Source organism: Ictidomys tridecemlineatus, chromosome 2 (genome assembly GCF_052094955.1).
Source record: "Ictidomys tridecemlineatus isolate mIctTri1 chromosome 2, mIctTri1.hap1, whole genome shotgun sequence".
In the NCBI taxonomy this organism is placed as follows: Eukaryota; Metazoa; Chordata; class Mammalia; order Rodentia; family Sciuridae; genus Ictidomys; species Ictidomys tridecemlineatus.
In genome coordinates, this window is record NC_135478.1 from 5,261,327 (window position 1) to 5,275,408 (window position 14,082).

Consider the following 14,082-nt stretch of genomic DNA (forward strand, 5'->3'; position numbering starts at 1 on the left):
AACAACCTGCCTACCTGGGATCCTGCCTTCCACAGGCAAGCCACACTCCCTTCACTAGGCTCCTGGACACCATGCCCCAGCCCCACCCCAGAGCCAAGAACCAGACACCTCAGAAGAGCCACCGGCAGGCTCCCCCAGGCACACAACCCTCCCAAAATGAATGGAACTAGCCACTCCTGGGGCTACTTATCCTACCTCACCCACTGCTTCCCACAGAAACCACCATAAGGGCTTTTGCCCGAGGTTTCCAGCCTTCTCTGCCTCCTGACCAAGGACATCCCTCACTTGAAGCTTCTTCCCTGTATGACTCTGCAGCCTGACAGCTACCTGTGACCCCACCGCCACTGTAAGAATCTGAGTTATATCTTCTTCCTTTTTTTTTTTTTTTCTTTTGGTGCTGGGGATTGAACCCAGGCTCTACCACTGAGGCACACCCCCAACCCTCTGTGAGACTGGGTTTCACTAACTTGCCATCCCCCTGCCTCAGTTCCCCAATTCTGGGATCACAGGCGTGTGCCACCATATCCATTGAGTGTGACCTTTTCAGGGGCCTTCTTTCTTGATCCGTAGGCCTCACCAGCCCTGATAATAAAACCCATGTTTCACAGCAGGGTGGAGCTGGGGCCAGGGCCACCCACAGCCTCTTCTCACAGGGGGAGAGGCCATGATGGACGAAGGGCTGCAACTCAAGACGGGAGGTGCTGCCTGAGCTCTGCTCTTCCTCCATGAGGCCTGCCATCAAAGCTGCCATCGATGCAGACCTCCCTGCCACTGCAGCCGCGTCACCCCTGCTCTCAGGAGGCGAGAGGAGGAGGGGCCGAGAGGGTGCTGGGCATGAGGTCCTGCATCCCCTCCTCTCTGGAACCTCACAGAAGACGGGTAAAACAAAGGCCCCAGGCTGCCCAGACCAGGAAGACAGAGGCCCAGAGGCAGGGAGAGGACGTGGAAGAACTTTAATTGTCACCCTAGCAAGGGTGGCAGGAGTGTCTAGGTGCAGGGCCATCCTCGGCCCTGGGAGGGGCTGCGGCCAGCCCCTCGTCTCTGGCTGTGGTGTGTTCTCCATCCAAACTCCTCCTGTGCACAGGGAGTGTCCCAGCCTCCTGGGCCACGTCTGCAAGGTTCTAGGTGGCCAGGAGCACCCACGTCTCTGAGGGCTGGGGCCCCAGCAGCTGCCCGCAGGTTCCCATGCAGACAATCCTCATCTGGCTGCACTCAGGCAGGGGCAACGAGGTGTGAGAGCGTGTCCTCAGAGCACTGAGGTCTTCCGTTCTGACAGCGGCAGAGACTCCTTCACTGCCACCAGAAGCCCCCGCGCGGGTAGATACCCCTGGGCTCGGAGCCATATCACTACCAGGAGGATGGCAACAGCCAGGCTGGCACTCAGCACTGCTGTGGGACACAGAGATGGACAGAGGGGTAGTGGGAGGAAGGCACAGGCTCTCACAGCCACTGAGCTCCCAACATATGGGGCTGGGTGGCCTGCATCCCGTCCCCACCCAGACCCAATTCCCCCAGAACAGGCCCAGGGGCAGGGAGGCTGAGAATCTCACCAGCAGCAACAACGGCCCCGTGGACACCTGGGCTTCTGTACTGGTGCCCAGCAGAGTCGTCTGTGGCATTCCTGAGAGAAGTGACAATCTCCAGGGTCCCAGGGGTCATGGTTATGGCACCCCCTCCCTGGAAAGTCTTGTTGGTTTCTGCAATAAAAGCAGGCACTCAGTAGTCACCCAGGGCACGGGGCATGTGGAGGCTCCTCTTGAGGTTCCTCCTGATCCCAGATCAGGTGGGCTACTCCTAACAATGCCACGCCACCCAAGGAGGCGGCCCAGGAGAGTGCCGTGTCCACACTCTGCCAGTCACGAGCACCCTAGCAGATATCAGGTGCTCTTCACCAGCCCTAGCCCTCCCCACTCCCACAGGTGCCCCGAGGTCCTGGGGATGTACCGCAGCCAAGCTCATCACTGGAGTCCATGCAGTCTGAGTGGCCATCGCAGCGCCACGTGTGTGGGATGCAGGTGCCCTCCTGTGCGCAGTGCAGATGGTCTGCGGGGCAGGGCTGGCCACTGCAGTTCTGAAGGTGCTTGTAGGTGTCACCAGAGCAACCACTGATGTTATCGCAGGAGCAGGGGAGGCCAGGGGGTGGAGGGCACTGCCCATTCTGGGTACACGGCTCGATCCCTAGGGCACAGTCAGGTCCCAAACACCCATGCAAGAAAGCCCGGCATTCTGCACAGAGCTTCCCAGTAAGTCCCGCCTTCTGAGAACAGCTGTAGGAAGACCCGCCTTGCGCTAAGGCTCTGCCCTTGGCTCCTGTCAGCTCTCCACCTTCCGAGGTCCTGCCTCCCAGCAAGTTCCTCCCCACGAGACCCCACTCACTCCACTTCCCAAAAGCCTAACTTGGATTGAACCTGGGGCCTCGAGCAAGCTAGGCAAGGACTTTTTCACTAAGCTTCGCCCCCAGCCCAGACCCCACCTCTTTTCTTTTCTTGGTACTGGGGGGTTGAACACAGGGGTACCACTGAGCTACATCCCCAGCCCTTTTCTCCCCATCTGCCCAAGAGTATAACCTTCCATTCCCAGGCCCCACCCCTGAAAGCCCCGCCCCAGGATATGGGCACTTACTGCACTCCTCCTCGTCGCTACCATCTGAGCAGTCCCAGTCGCCATCGCAACGCCAGGTGAGGGGCACACAGAAGCCACTGCTGCGGCACTGGAAGTGGGTGGGCTGACACGAGCCTGCACTGGGGCCTATGAGATATGCACAAGTGACGCCTGGGAGACCCCAGTCTGAATCCTCTCCACGAGGGCCAGGGGTCACAGGCTGCAACCACTGGGACAAGCCAGTCCCAGGGAGCAGGAACTACACAGGTGGCCACCCTTTGCAAAGCGCTCACTCACTGTGTGGGGGGTTTGAAGCCCTACTGGGTGGGCACTGCTGTGATACATAGTCTATAGAGGACCCTAAGAGAAAGCCACAAAGCTAGTGGCAGAGTCAGAATTTGAACCCAGGGCCTGGAGTCTACAAGGTTCCAAATGGCCAGTCTACCAGAGAGACCTCTAATCTCTGTGGTTCAACAGACTAGGGGAGAAGCCATCCCCCACATGTTCCAGATAAGACGCATGGTCAAGGTCATCAGGGTCTATTCTATTCCACCTGCTTAGCAAAAAGGGAAACTAAGCCCCTAGGCAGAGAACCAGCTCTGTTAGCAAGCCCTGTTGCCTCACCTCCTAAATCCTTCCCTGACCTGAACGCATCATCTCCTCACTAAACCCTTGGCTCCAATCTCCACTAGAGTCACATCATTCTGTCACCCACACTTCCCTGGCTCCTAGACCCTCTCACTACCAAATCCAACTCCTCCACATTGTCCTCTTTATCAGCTCCTCTTCCGGGCATGCACATGGCTGGGCTAGGGGGCCTGGTCTTTTGCTCCACAGTCTTTGTTTACACCTTTCCCTGGCCCAGAAGCTCCCCACCCCTTCAATCTACACCTGTGATTTCTTCCACAGCCTTCAGATAGCAGCTTACTTCCTGGGAGGGGTCTCATGTCCCCCTCAGAAACCCACCAAGCTCTGCCTCCCGTGTAAAACAACAGTCCTTATACCAATGACACCTACCCTCCCACAGATCACAGTCAGCAGAGGTCATGGCTGTGACCTCATGACCCAGGCCAGGGAAGTCCCTGACAATGCACAGGCAATGGGTCATAAGAGGGTCCAAGATGAGTACAATGAGACTTGAGCCTTCCTTGACTCTGAACAGGAGGCTAGAGCTAGAGCTGTTTGCTGACCTGGAGGAGCACAGGGGGGCCTGAGACCTGCTCTAGCAGGAGGAAGCCTGAGAAACAAAGACAGGAGGTGGCTCTTAAGGCTTTCTCCTGGTTATAGCAAGGAGAGGTAAAAATACCCTGCCCTGGCTTGGCCTTGCTCCATCGGCTCGACCTGCTTCTATTGTCCTTTCCACCTACATTCCCTGGGCCTGAGTCTCCAACCCCCACTCCCCAGGCCTCCAGGCCCAACTGGGCTCTGGCCACAGTCCCTGATTTCTGTGGAGCTGGAAGAGCTAGGGACAACCAGGTACCAGCTTCTTTCCCTACCCATAGGAACCTGGCAGCCTCCAGGTGCCACTTCCTCCCCAGGCCTAGCTACCAACTGCTCTGAGGGCTCTGACCTCCCTTGGCTGGCCTACTGGACTGTATTTCTCTGTAAAGTAAGTAGCAGTGGGTAGCCGATCAAAGAGAAGTTGGACAGGGCAGTGATTTACCCTCCCAGCCTCAGTTAGGAAAATAACAAAAGGGGTAGGCCAAAGACCTGCAAAGCACTGCCTCCCACGTGTAACAATGGTCCTCCCATAGACTGGACACTCAGTGGAGGTCAGGGCCACATGTCAGAGAAGGGAGTTCCTACCTCAGCACTCTGAGAAAAGGAGCTATTTGTGTGTAGAGTTCTAGTGCTTGGTTAAAATGAGCCCAGCTTCACTAAAGAACCAGGAGCATTTAGTTTGAAAAGCAGGGACTTTGGGGGTAAGTCTGCCATAAGAGGAGACCACATGGAAGAGTGGAGGGTATAAACCTGTGCTCTCAGCTGAAAGTTAGGGATCCTATAAGCACAGGGAGGCCACTCTGACCCTCCAGCTGCCTCTGAAGATCTCAGAGAGAGCTCCCCTGTCTCTGGACACCCAGAATCACGTGGGCCATGGGCGAACATGCCCAACCACTTGTGAGGTTGGGGTCACAAGTGAACCGTGCTTAACGCCTGGAGAGGGAGAACTTTCATCCCAGAAGGCAGAAAACCGAGGAGGAGAGAATGGGAAAGTGAGGCTGGTTGTCCAAGAAACAGCCACAAGGCCTCGGGACGAAGATTTTTTGGAAAGCACAGCTGCTGTGGAAGCACTAGGAGACTGATCCTGCGTGGTTAGAGGTCGGAAAACCTGTGCCTGCTACAAGTCTTCCCGACCATGCTGGACTGAAGGGCGGCTTAGAGGTGACAATGGGGGCATAATACAGCAAAACAGGTCATGGGGGGAAGGGAAGTGGTGCACAGGGCAGTTAGAGGCAGGCGGAGGCGCCCAGGTGGAAGGCACCCCATTCAGGCTCTCAAAGCACCAGTGCCCGCTCCCCGCACACTACTAAATCCAAACCCATGTGCTGGGGGAGTGTCCACGACCGACAGGCGGCGCAGCCAATGGAAAAGCGCTGCGGAGTGCGCGGGGGCGGGGCGCAGCCCCAGGAGGGGCGGGGGCGTGCTCTGAGGGGACTCTCTCACCTGGAGCCTGGGCCGACGTCCGGGTTCGGGCTGGGTTCGGGGCGGCCTCCAGGCCCAGCCCGAGGCAGAGCAGTAGCCGCAGCGCCAGGCCCAGGGCCGCTATCCGCCGTGCTCCGCCCCGCGTCATCCAGCCGCTACTCGTGCCGCCCCAGCCGCTGTACCCGCCACACGCCGTCTGCCCGGGTTCTTATCCCTGCGCACGCGCACGCGCACGCGCGAGCTGGGCGGGGCCTGCGCCCCTCGCTCCCGCGGCGCGGACTGCTCTGTGTACCGTAAATGTCAGAATACGAGGGGCCCCTAAATTGAAGCTCTTCCCCACTTTTCCATTGGCAAAGTCCATTGAATGGTATACAGCCTACTTGAAGTTAGGTAAATGGTTTGGTTTGGTTTTTTTAAAAGGATACAACATTACCTTTATCTTATTTATTCATTCTCTCTTTTTTTGTAACATTGTGCACACATGAGTATTTTATTTTAGAGCATTTCCAGATAATGTCTTTTTCAGGGTAAGACTCTTATTTATTCATTCTTTTATGGTGCTGAGGATTGAACCCAGTGCCTCGCACATGCTAGACAAAACGCTCTACCACTGAGCCCCAGCCCCAGCAAAAGTTTTTTTGTTTGTTTGGTGTGTGTGTGTGTGTGTGTGTGTGTGAGAGAGAGAAAGAGAGAGAGAGAGAGAGAGACCAGGGATTGAACCTAGGTGCCCTTTACCACTGAGCCACAACCCCAGACCTTTCATAAAAGTATTTTATTTATTTAGAGACAGGGTCTCACTGAATTGCTTAGGGCCTCGCTAAATTGCTGAGGATAGCTTTGAAATCTCGATCCTTCTGCCTCAGCCTCCCGTAACAGGCGTGCGCCACTGCGCCGGCCGAAGCTTTGTAAATGTTATCGGCTTCTACTTAAACTCCTTTGCGTTCCTCATGCACACTGCCACTAATGTTCTTGCCTAATGATCTTATTTAATACGGTAGCAACTCCCCTCAGGCACTCCCCATCCCCTCCTTCCTATTGCCTCTTTGGTGCCACCGACAGATTTTATATTTTATTTACTTATTTTGGTTTATTTCCTATTCCCCACTAGAACGCCACCTCCACCAGGGCAGGAATGCTATGTGTACTGCTGTTATCTCAATGCCCGACACAGGATATCTTAATAGATACTTGGCGACTAAATGTCTCCTCTGTCGCTCTCACCAGGATGCGATCAACTCATCCTCGTTGGCTTATTTAGTTCTCACATACCCAGGGAGCTGGCAACCTCCTCTTCATCAAAGAGTTATGCAGCCTTTGGGTTTTCTCTTCCCACTAGCACACGTCTTTCTGTCCAATCTGACTACAATATTTTTGTCTTGAAAAATGTCATTTGCAGTTCTGCCTTCAGAAGATGCAGTGACTCCAACTCCCAGCAGGGCCCCAAACAAATCACTGACCCTCAATACTGACACATGGGCAAGTGTTTGCCACTCCCAGCCCTAAGTCTCCTGTGAGGTTGCAATCACCCATATTTCCACAGAAAAGTCTTTGTTTTGCCCAGGAATTGAACCCAGGGGCGCTTCACCAATGAGCTACATACCCAGCCCTTTTTATTTTTTATTTTGAGATTGCAGGGATGGGCCACCACACCAGCTAGAAAAGGTTTTATTTGCAGGTTAATGGCATGCTTCCCAATTTGAAAATGTTAGAGGTTGTATATCTTCTTTTGGAATGTTTTTTTGTTTTGTTTTAGTTTTTATGTCTTCCTGATTACCATGGGAAAAGGAAATAAAAGGTGATGTTGTTCAGATTCACTCACAGATGGAAAGGTCAGTAGGGTAAATAGGTCTGCCAAGGGGGGAAGGGAAGGGATTGCCCCTGCCTTTGAGGATCAGGGTCTTGGTGAGGAGGTTTCGGGGATCCAGTCATATAAGCAGAGAAGGAGCCCTGGGACTGTGGTCTTTCTCCCCTGGCTCTAAGCTTCCAGAAGCCAACAGTGTGACACTCTTGGCACATAGCCAGATGTTCTGCACCTACTGGAGGTTACAGGGTCATTCGGAGGGGCAGCCCTGACACTCCCCCTGCTCCAGGCCACTGTTCACGCTCTGCAGCCTTTTCTCTTCTGCTCACTGCTCCACAGGGACCAGCAACCTTCCTTCCCAACCTTCCTTCTGGCTCAGGAAAGCTTTTCTGAACCCACTCCAGGTGAGACTTCTGTGAGCTGCCCTTGCTGCCCTCTGTTTTTCCCACTGAGCTGCAGGTGGCCAAGACCAACTGGGGGCCTCAATGGGGAGATGCCTAAACTTCCTTCCCCATGAGCAATGATAGGGGTAGTTCTCAAATGAGCATCTGTTTGGTCTTCTAAGTATCACTCCCTCCCATGGGCCTTGGTAGTCATTGCTCCCCAAATACCCAGAGGGCTGGAACCCAGTCACCAAGAAGGAGCCACCCCACTCCCTATTTCCACGACCCTGGGAGCAGAGTCAGGCCTCCTGCACCACATCATCAGCTCTGCATGCAGGAAGCCCAGGAAACATTCCTTTCCCACCTCTGAAGCACTGACATGAGTTAAACTTGGCACCAACTTTACCCCAAATCCAAGTAAGCTGGGGTCACTTAAAAAGCAAAAATTCCAGGCTTGGTGATACATGCCTATTGTCCCAGGTACTTGGAAAGCTGAGGTAGGAACATTACGTGAGACCAGGAGTTCAAGGTCAGCCTGGGGAACAGAGAAAGGCCCTGACCCTTATTTAAAAAAGAAGAAAGTAAAAATAGAAGTGATATGGAATTCCTTGTATTTTTCATAAATTAGGTCACAGTATCCCCAGAGGGAATCCAGGGAGGAAAAGCACTCAGATGGCCCTGGAGACATGGCCAAGTAGCCTATGAGCATGCGGGCAGTGTCACAGGTAAGGCTCATCTGTGGACAGCTCCCACCTCTTCATGGGAGGGGCAGGCGTCACTGCTTTCTTCTCAGTGGCTGCCACGGCTGAGCTGGAAGAGGAACACAGACTTCAGTTAGGGCTAGGTTTCCAGAGAACAGTACAAAAGGATCTAAGAGGAGAACACACCCACACCTGGTACAGACACACGTGCTGGGACTTTCTGGTTCTGGAGACAGAAGGCAGGTGTCTCAGACGACTCAAACCCCTACAATGGGGGTATACTTCCTTGCTTCCCCAGCCCCCTGCAAAAGACAGTGAACCTGCACTGGTTCCTGGGCAGGAAATAGCTGGGTTCTTCCCTTCCCACTTAAAGCCATCTGGTGTGGACAAGGCACCCAACCATTCCTGCTGCCCCCAAAGAGGATGCTGGCAAAAGGACCTAGTAATCAGGTGACAGTGTCCACTGGTCTTCCTCAAGGTTCTGCACATGGGCACAATGCTAGTAAAAGAAGGTCATGTGCTTAGGGATCTCTTAGTCTGGTGTGGCTAAAAGTTAATATGCAGTTGAACAAGGGCTGGGGATGTGGCTCAATCGCCTGGTGTGCGTTCGATCCTTAGCACCACATACAAAACAGAGATGTTGTGACCGCTGAAAACTAAATAAATATTAAAATTCTCTTTCTCTCTCTCTCAAAAAAAAAAAAAAATGCAGTTGAACAAAATGCTGTTTAGCCAGGTGCAGTGATGTACACCTGTCATCCCAGCTACTCAGGAGGCTAAGGTGGAAGGATGACAAGTTCAAGGCCAGTGCAGGCAACTTAGTAAGACCTGTCTCAAAGTAAAAAATAAAAAGAGCTGGAGGAGGAGCTTAGTGGTAAAGCAACTGCCAAGCATTGCCAAGGTCCTCAGTTCAATCCCATTACTGGAAAGAAAGAGAGAGAGAGAGAAAGACAGACAGACTAACTGGAGCCAGTCCAGTGGCTCACCACCTATAATGCCAACGACTTGGGAGGCATAGTTCAGTGGTAGATCACTTGCCTAGCATGCATGAGGCCCTGAATTCAATCCCTGGCACCACCACCAAAAAGAAAAAAAAAAATTATAAAAGCAGTAAAATGTCCAGGCTTTTCCTAGGACCCTTGAAGGGACATCAGACTTCATCTGAAAACACGCACCCCCAACTGAGGTACTAAACCCTATCATGGGTTGGGGCTGGATTAAATGAGCTCTGGAATGAAAAACCGTCAGTAGCACAATTCTTCATTCAATTAACATACACAAGGCATTGGTTCAATGCTGAGAATTGAACCCAGTGCCTTGTGTATGTTAGCCAAGTGCTTTACCACTAAGCTACACCCCCAGCCAGATAAACAGAATCTAGAAAAGCACCTTTCAGCAGGGAAGAAAGGTCCAGAGGCAGGAGAGACCACTGTAGGTCTCTGGGCAAGTGATTCTCAAGGTCCTCACCTCTCTGCTGTCTTGCCTGACACCAGTGCCTTCTGTGAGGACATGATGATTGAGGGGGGCACAGCTTCCCGGCGGCCATCACGAGTACAGTAGTAATTGTTGGAGAGCTTATGGCTGGGGCCCACAGGGAGCTTGGGAGGAGGCTGAGTCCTAAGGAGAAAGAACATTGGCACTGAATGAAGCAAACCAACAGTCTCTCCCATTGCCTCACTGTGGTCCAATCAAGTCAGTCAAAGACTCAGGGTCTGTGGCCATAGGAATGGGCTGCAAGCCCAACATGTCTCTTGGCACAGTTATGCATATATGCATGGGTAGGGGCCCAGAGCCCAGAAGCAGGTAGTAGACATTGCTTTGGATGTGAGGGTAATACAAGGTCAGGTCAAAGTCTGCCTTACTTCAGGCTCCCCCATGGTAGGTAAATATGATAGGTATGAAGGACGCTTGGTGAGACTCCCAGAAGGGGAGCCCATATCTATGTAGAGCCAAGTTTGGCAGCTGGCCTCACCTCTACCTGCAGGAGCTCAGGAAACTGAAGAGGCAGAGAGCCAGGTTATGGCTACCACCTATCCATCAACTGTAAACACTTGGACAGCAGCACTGGATTTTTGTCTGCTTTGAGTAGCTTTTTCCCAAAAGGCCAATCTATGGAATCCCTGGGTTTCCTGTCATCTCAGGAACTCTTTGAAGAATCCTGCTGGGATCAAAGCTTATTCCCCAAAGAACACCTTGCCCTTGGAGCCTGTCCAGACCTCTACATTTCCTGCCACTGTGTGGTATGACGCCAAGACTCTTGCACTAAATCCTGGACTAAATTTACCAAGAAGTCTGAGGCCTTAAAAGGAAATGCTGAGTTCTAAACAAAAGAGGAGCTTCCCAGAGGAAAGTGGGAAAGAGGGAGGGGACAGAGAAGACAGGGAGAAAAATCACAAGATCTGGTTTTGCCAGGGGCAGTGGTGCATGCCTGTATCCCAGTGACTCGGGAGGCTGAGGCAGGAGGATTACAAGTTTGAAGTCAACCTCAGCAACTTATGGAGGCTCTAAGAAACCTAACGAGGCCCTGTCTCAAAAAATAAAAAGGGGAGCTGGAGTTGTGGCTCAGTAGTAGAGCGCTTGCCTTGCATGTGTGAGGCACTGGGTTCGATCTTCAACACCACATACAAATAAACAAAATAAAGGTATTGTGTTAATTTACAACTAAAAAATTTTTTTAAATATAAAATGGTCTGGGGATGTGGCTCAGTGGTTAAGTGCCCCTGGGTTAAATACCCACTACCAAAAAAAAAAAAGAAAAGAAAAGAAAATCTGGTTTTTATTTAGTTACGTTGTTGAATAATATTTTTGTCTGGTAACTGTTGTGTTACAACTTAAATATCTGTGATAGTATTTGTATTTTTAAAATAAGAAATGCAGATATAAGGTAAACATTTTAAAACATGACATGCAATATATTATGTGACAGAATTTTCCTACTGAATGCAAAGATGCCCCTCTAAACTATAGACCTTAGGTTTCTGCATCCTTGCACAGAAAGGTAACAGTTGCCCAATGAAAGGGCCCAAATTAATCACTACAGGGCACCACTATCCTAAAGAAGTTGAAAAATTCACAAAATCATTTTCTCAACTGGCCCACTAACTACCCTGATAGAAAAGCAATTCAAGCTGGGCACACTGGCCCAGGCCTGTTAATTCCTGAGGCAGGAGGATCAAAGTTCAAGGCCAGCGAGGTGGGGATGTGACTTAGTGACAGAGCACCCATGGGTTCAATCTCCAGTACCACCAAAAAAAAAAAAAAAACAATTCAATATTTTAGGATATTTGGAACTAATCACAACATGCAGCATTCACATAAATTTGATTATTTTAATGCTATTAATGCTAGTTTACTTTCATTCATGATAACCTTGAATGACTTGGGAGGGATTGTTCAGTGGTAGACACTTGCCTAGCATGCATGCTGCCCTGAGTTCAATCCCAAAGTCCTTTCCCTGGATGTATTCCCACCATACTAACTTCCTTCCTACTTCAGACTCTGCCCAACCTCACAACCTCGGTACTTGCTGGTCCCTCTGCCAACAGCAATATGCTTTTTCAATGGTTATTCTTTGGTTCCTTCCCATCATTTGGGTGACTCAACGGTAAACCCTGAAAAAAGACCTCTCCCAACCATCTAACTCCGGATAGCCACCCTCCAGCTTATTCGCATTTATTGTTTTATCTTGAAAACATTTCAGAACCATGGTACTTGCTATGTTTATTTCCCTATTGTTTCTCCCTAGGAGGTGAACACCACCAAAGAGATGTGGATAAGAACTTCTCTTGTTCATAGAGTATCCCCAAAGCTGAGAACATGGCAAGGGCTTGTATATATATATATCAACTACATGAAAGAGTTTGAAATCGGGACGCTTTGGGGTTCAACCCCCTGCTGTCACATTCTAGTGTCCAACTGATTGTAGACAAATGATTTAGCCTCTCCAGGTCTCTTGTTTTTAACTCTGTAGCTTGGGGGTTAAACAGTAAGGGGCCACATCGAAAACTGAACACCTACTCAAAATTCCAAACCAGAATACACGCCCAGCCTCCCTATTACAAAGAAGCCGGCTCCATGGAGAGTTGAGCAAACTTAAAGGCATAGTTTTATTTCTGCCTCCATAGCCTCGCAGGCGGTGGAGGCAGGATCCCTGCCCAGCGCTCCAGGGATCTAACAGCACACGGATTTTGCATTTGGTGGAGAAAAGACCAGACTGGAGGCTGGGCAGCGAGCGGGGCCGGCTCACCGCTTGGCGATCTCCTGGTAGCGCAGCTGCAGCTTCGCCTGCAGGTCTTGCTGTGGGAGGAGAAGGGAGGTCAGCCTGCGGGGCATCGCAGGGGAGAAGAGGGAAGGGGATGAACAGCCAGGACAGGTCTATGGGCCATGCTGATGAAGAGGAATGCTAGGGCCACGGGGTCCAAAGGCAAGGTGGGGAGCGAGGGAAATCCCAGACTTGAGTCAGTCCCGGGCCCAGATAGTGGCGGTGGGACAGTAAATTCCAGGCTAACAGGGTCAGAAACTGGGGAATCTAGGAGACATCCTCCACTGAGCGAAGGCCCGGCTTAGGAGGGAAGTAAGTAGCGAGTATGGGGTACTCAGAGCCCACAGCCTCGTCCCTGTCCCCATCCCCTCCAGCGCGGCCCAGCCCATCCCGCGCACCCCAGATGCCCAGTTCCGCAGCTTCTGAATAAAGCGGGTAGCGGACGCCATCTTCCGTCCGCGCTGAAGGGCGTCGGTGACGTCTCTACCGCGAGGGATACTGGGAAGTGCGCGGCGTCATATCGCGAGAGCAGCAGTGGGCGTGGCTAGAGCGTTGTATAAAAGCTATCCCGGAGACACGTGATTTCTCTCCACCGACAGCCGCGGCGCCGCCATCATGGACACGAGCCGTGTGCAGCCCATCAAGCTGGCCAGGGTGAGGCGGGCGCCCGCCTTGGGGCTCAGAGGAATTGAGGGAGTGGGTAGAAGAACCGGGAAGTCCAGGTCTGATTGTAGCTTCTTTCCGCCAGGTCACCAAGGTGCTGGGTAGGACCGGCTCGCAGGGACAGTGCACGCAGGTGAGCGGGTGGGGGCGCCCGGACGACTTGCGAGGATCTGAGCCCTGATGAAAACCCTTTCCCTGCCTCAGACCCTACCTAAGGGGATCTGAGAATCGACATTCCCTTTATCCCGGGGCTCCGAGCCCTGGCCACCTCATTCCCTCGGGTTCCGATGGTCCCCACAAGTTTTCTCAAGTCCGATCCCGATACGTCCTCTGAACCCATGTCAGCTTTCCACCTCGTGGTAACTTTTGACTCGTCCACTCTTACTCCTGCCCTCCGGTGGGCCTGTAGGTGCGCGTGGAATTCATGGACGACACAAGCCGCTCCATCATCCGCAACGTGAAAGGCCCCGTCCGTGAGGGCGACGTGCTAACTTTATTGGAATCAGAGCGAGAGGCTAGGAGGCTGCGCTGAACTTGCTGCTGGTAGGTACAGAGGCAGCCTTCACCCTGCCTGTGTTATGGGTTGAATTATGTCCCTATTAGATCCACGGCTTAGGTGGAAGGGTCTTAGGAGGTGGAAAGGATCTGTAGATAACTGGCAAGAGTGAAGAGAATTTTGCTAGTTGCTGAGGGCTCTGCCGGCATCTCATATTCTACTCTATTTACAGGGTCCTGGATCTGTACTACTTGGCCCACAGGATGACCTGCATTTGTTAAAATAAAGAGTTTGTATGTATATAAACTCCAGTTTTTGTCTGGGCTGTTAACTAGATTTTCTTTTGGCCCTTTGCTGTGTGACCCCCCCCCCCTAGTGGTCATCAACCCTCTGCAATCTGCAATTTGAGGGGGTGTGGTTTTTCCCAAGAACCGTGCTGGGCTGGGGTTGTGGCTCAGTGGTAGAGAGCACACCCTACACATGTGAGGCACTGGGTTGGATCTTCAGCACCCCCTAAAAATAAAGGTATTGTG

The 14,082-nt window shown here is 52.2% G+C and overlaps 3 protein-coding genes across 4 annotated transcripts; 1 reads left to right on the forward strand and 2 right to left on the reverse strand.

Annotated features, from left to right (window-relative positions):
- Nucleotides 1–936: 936 nt before the first annotated feature.
- Cd320 (CD320 molecule) lies at nucleotides 937–5,485 on the reverse strand. Of its 2 annotated transcripts, none has more exons than XM_021730968.3 (5): nucleotides 5,266–5,485; nucleotides 2,623–2,748; nucleotides 1,945–2,178; nucleotides 1,551–1,697; nucleotides 937–1,386 (listed from the first exon to the last, which is right to left on the reverse strand). In XM_021730968.3, exons 1-5 carry the CDS (start codon nucleotides 5,390–5,392, stop codon nucleotides 1,247–1,249), a joined length of 774 nt encoding a protein of 257 aa, XP_021586643.2. In that variant the 5' UTR covers nucleotides 5,393–5,485; the 3' UTR covers nucleotides 937–1,246. The 2 variants fall into 2 exon arrangements, with proteins under 2 accessions (XP_021586643.2, XP_005332200.2); XM_005332143.5 differs by having other exon boundaries at nucleotides 937–1,389; nucleotides 5,266–5,483.
- A 2,537-nt stretch (nucleotides 5,486–8,022) lies between these two features.
- Ndufa7 (NADH:ubiquinone oxidoreductase subunit A7) lies at nucleotides 8,023–12,917 on the reverse strand. The gene is made up of 4 exons (XM_005332144.5): nucleotides 12,789–12,917; nucleotides 12,376–12,425; nucleotides 9,597–9,746; nucleotides 8,023–8,238 (listed from the first exon to the last, which is right to left on the reverse strand). The coding sequence occupies exons 1-4, from the start codon at nucleotides 12,837–12,839 to the stop codon at nucleotides 8,148–8,150; spliced, it is 342 nt and encodes a 113-aa protein (XP_005332201.1). The 5' UTR covers nucleotides 12,840–12,917; the 3' UTR covers nucleotides 8,023–8,147.
- On the forward strand, nucleotides 12,899–13,860 carry Rps28 (ribosomal protein S28). Its single transcript, XM_005332145.5, has 4 exons — nucleotides 12,899–13,044; nucleotides 13,139–13,186; nucleotides 13,463–13,596; nucleotides 13,782–13,860. Exons 1-3 carry the CDS (start codon nucleotides 13,006–13,008, stop codon nucleotides 13,583–13,585), a joined length of 210 nt encoding a protein of 69 aa, XP_005332202.1. The 5' UTR covers nucleotides 12,899–13,005; the 3' UTR covers nucleotides 13,586–13,596; nucleotides 13,782–13,860.
- The last annotated feature ends 222 nt before the right edge of the window (nucleotides 13,861–14,082 follow it).

Bases quoted from the DNA above. Each gene is read 5' to 3' on its own strand.
- Cd320 (XM_005332143.5), bottom strand. From the start codon at position 5,392: ATGACGCGGGGCGGAGCACGGCGGATAGCGGCCCTGGGCCTGGCGCTG. The intron at 2,179-2,622 runs GTAAGTGCCCAT...ACTGTGCCCTAG, and splicing joins TAGCGACGAGGAGGAGTGCA to GGATCGAGCCGTGTACCCAG. The intron at 1,390-1,550 runs GTGAGATTCTCA...TGTGTCCCACAG, and splicing joins CGGGGCCGTTGTTGCTGCTG to CAGTGCTGAGTGCCAGCCTG.
- Rps28 (XM_005332145.5), top strand. From the start codon at position 13,006: ATGGACACGAGCCGTGTGCAGCCCATCAAGCTGGCCAGG. The intron at 13,045-13,138 runs GTGAGGCGGGCG...TCTTTCCGCCAG, and splicing joins AGCCCATCAAGCTGGCCAGG to GTCACCAAGGTGCTGGGTAG. The intron at 13,187-13,462 runs GTGAGCGGGTGG...GTGGGCCTGTAG, and splicing joins CGCAGGGACAGTGCACGCAG to GTGCGCGTGGAATTCATGGA.
- Ndufa7 (XM_005332144.5), bottom strand. From the start codon at position 12,839: ATGGCGTCCGCTACCCGCTTTATTCAGAAGCTGCGGAACTGGGCATCT. The intron at 12,426-12,788 runs GTGCGCGGGATG...CTCCTCCCACAG, and splicing joins TGCGGAACTGGGCATCTGGG to CAAGACCTGCAGGCGAAGCT. The intron at 8,239-9,596 runs GTGAGGACCTTG...TTCCTCTTCCAG, and splicing joins TCAGGCAAGACAGCAGAGAG to CTCAGCCGTGGCAGCCACTG.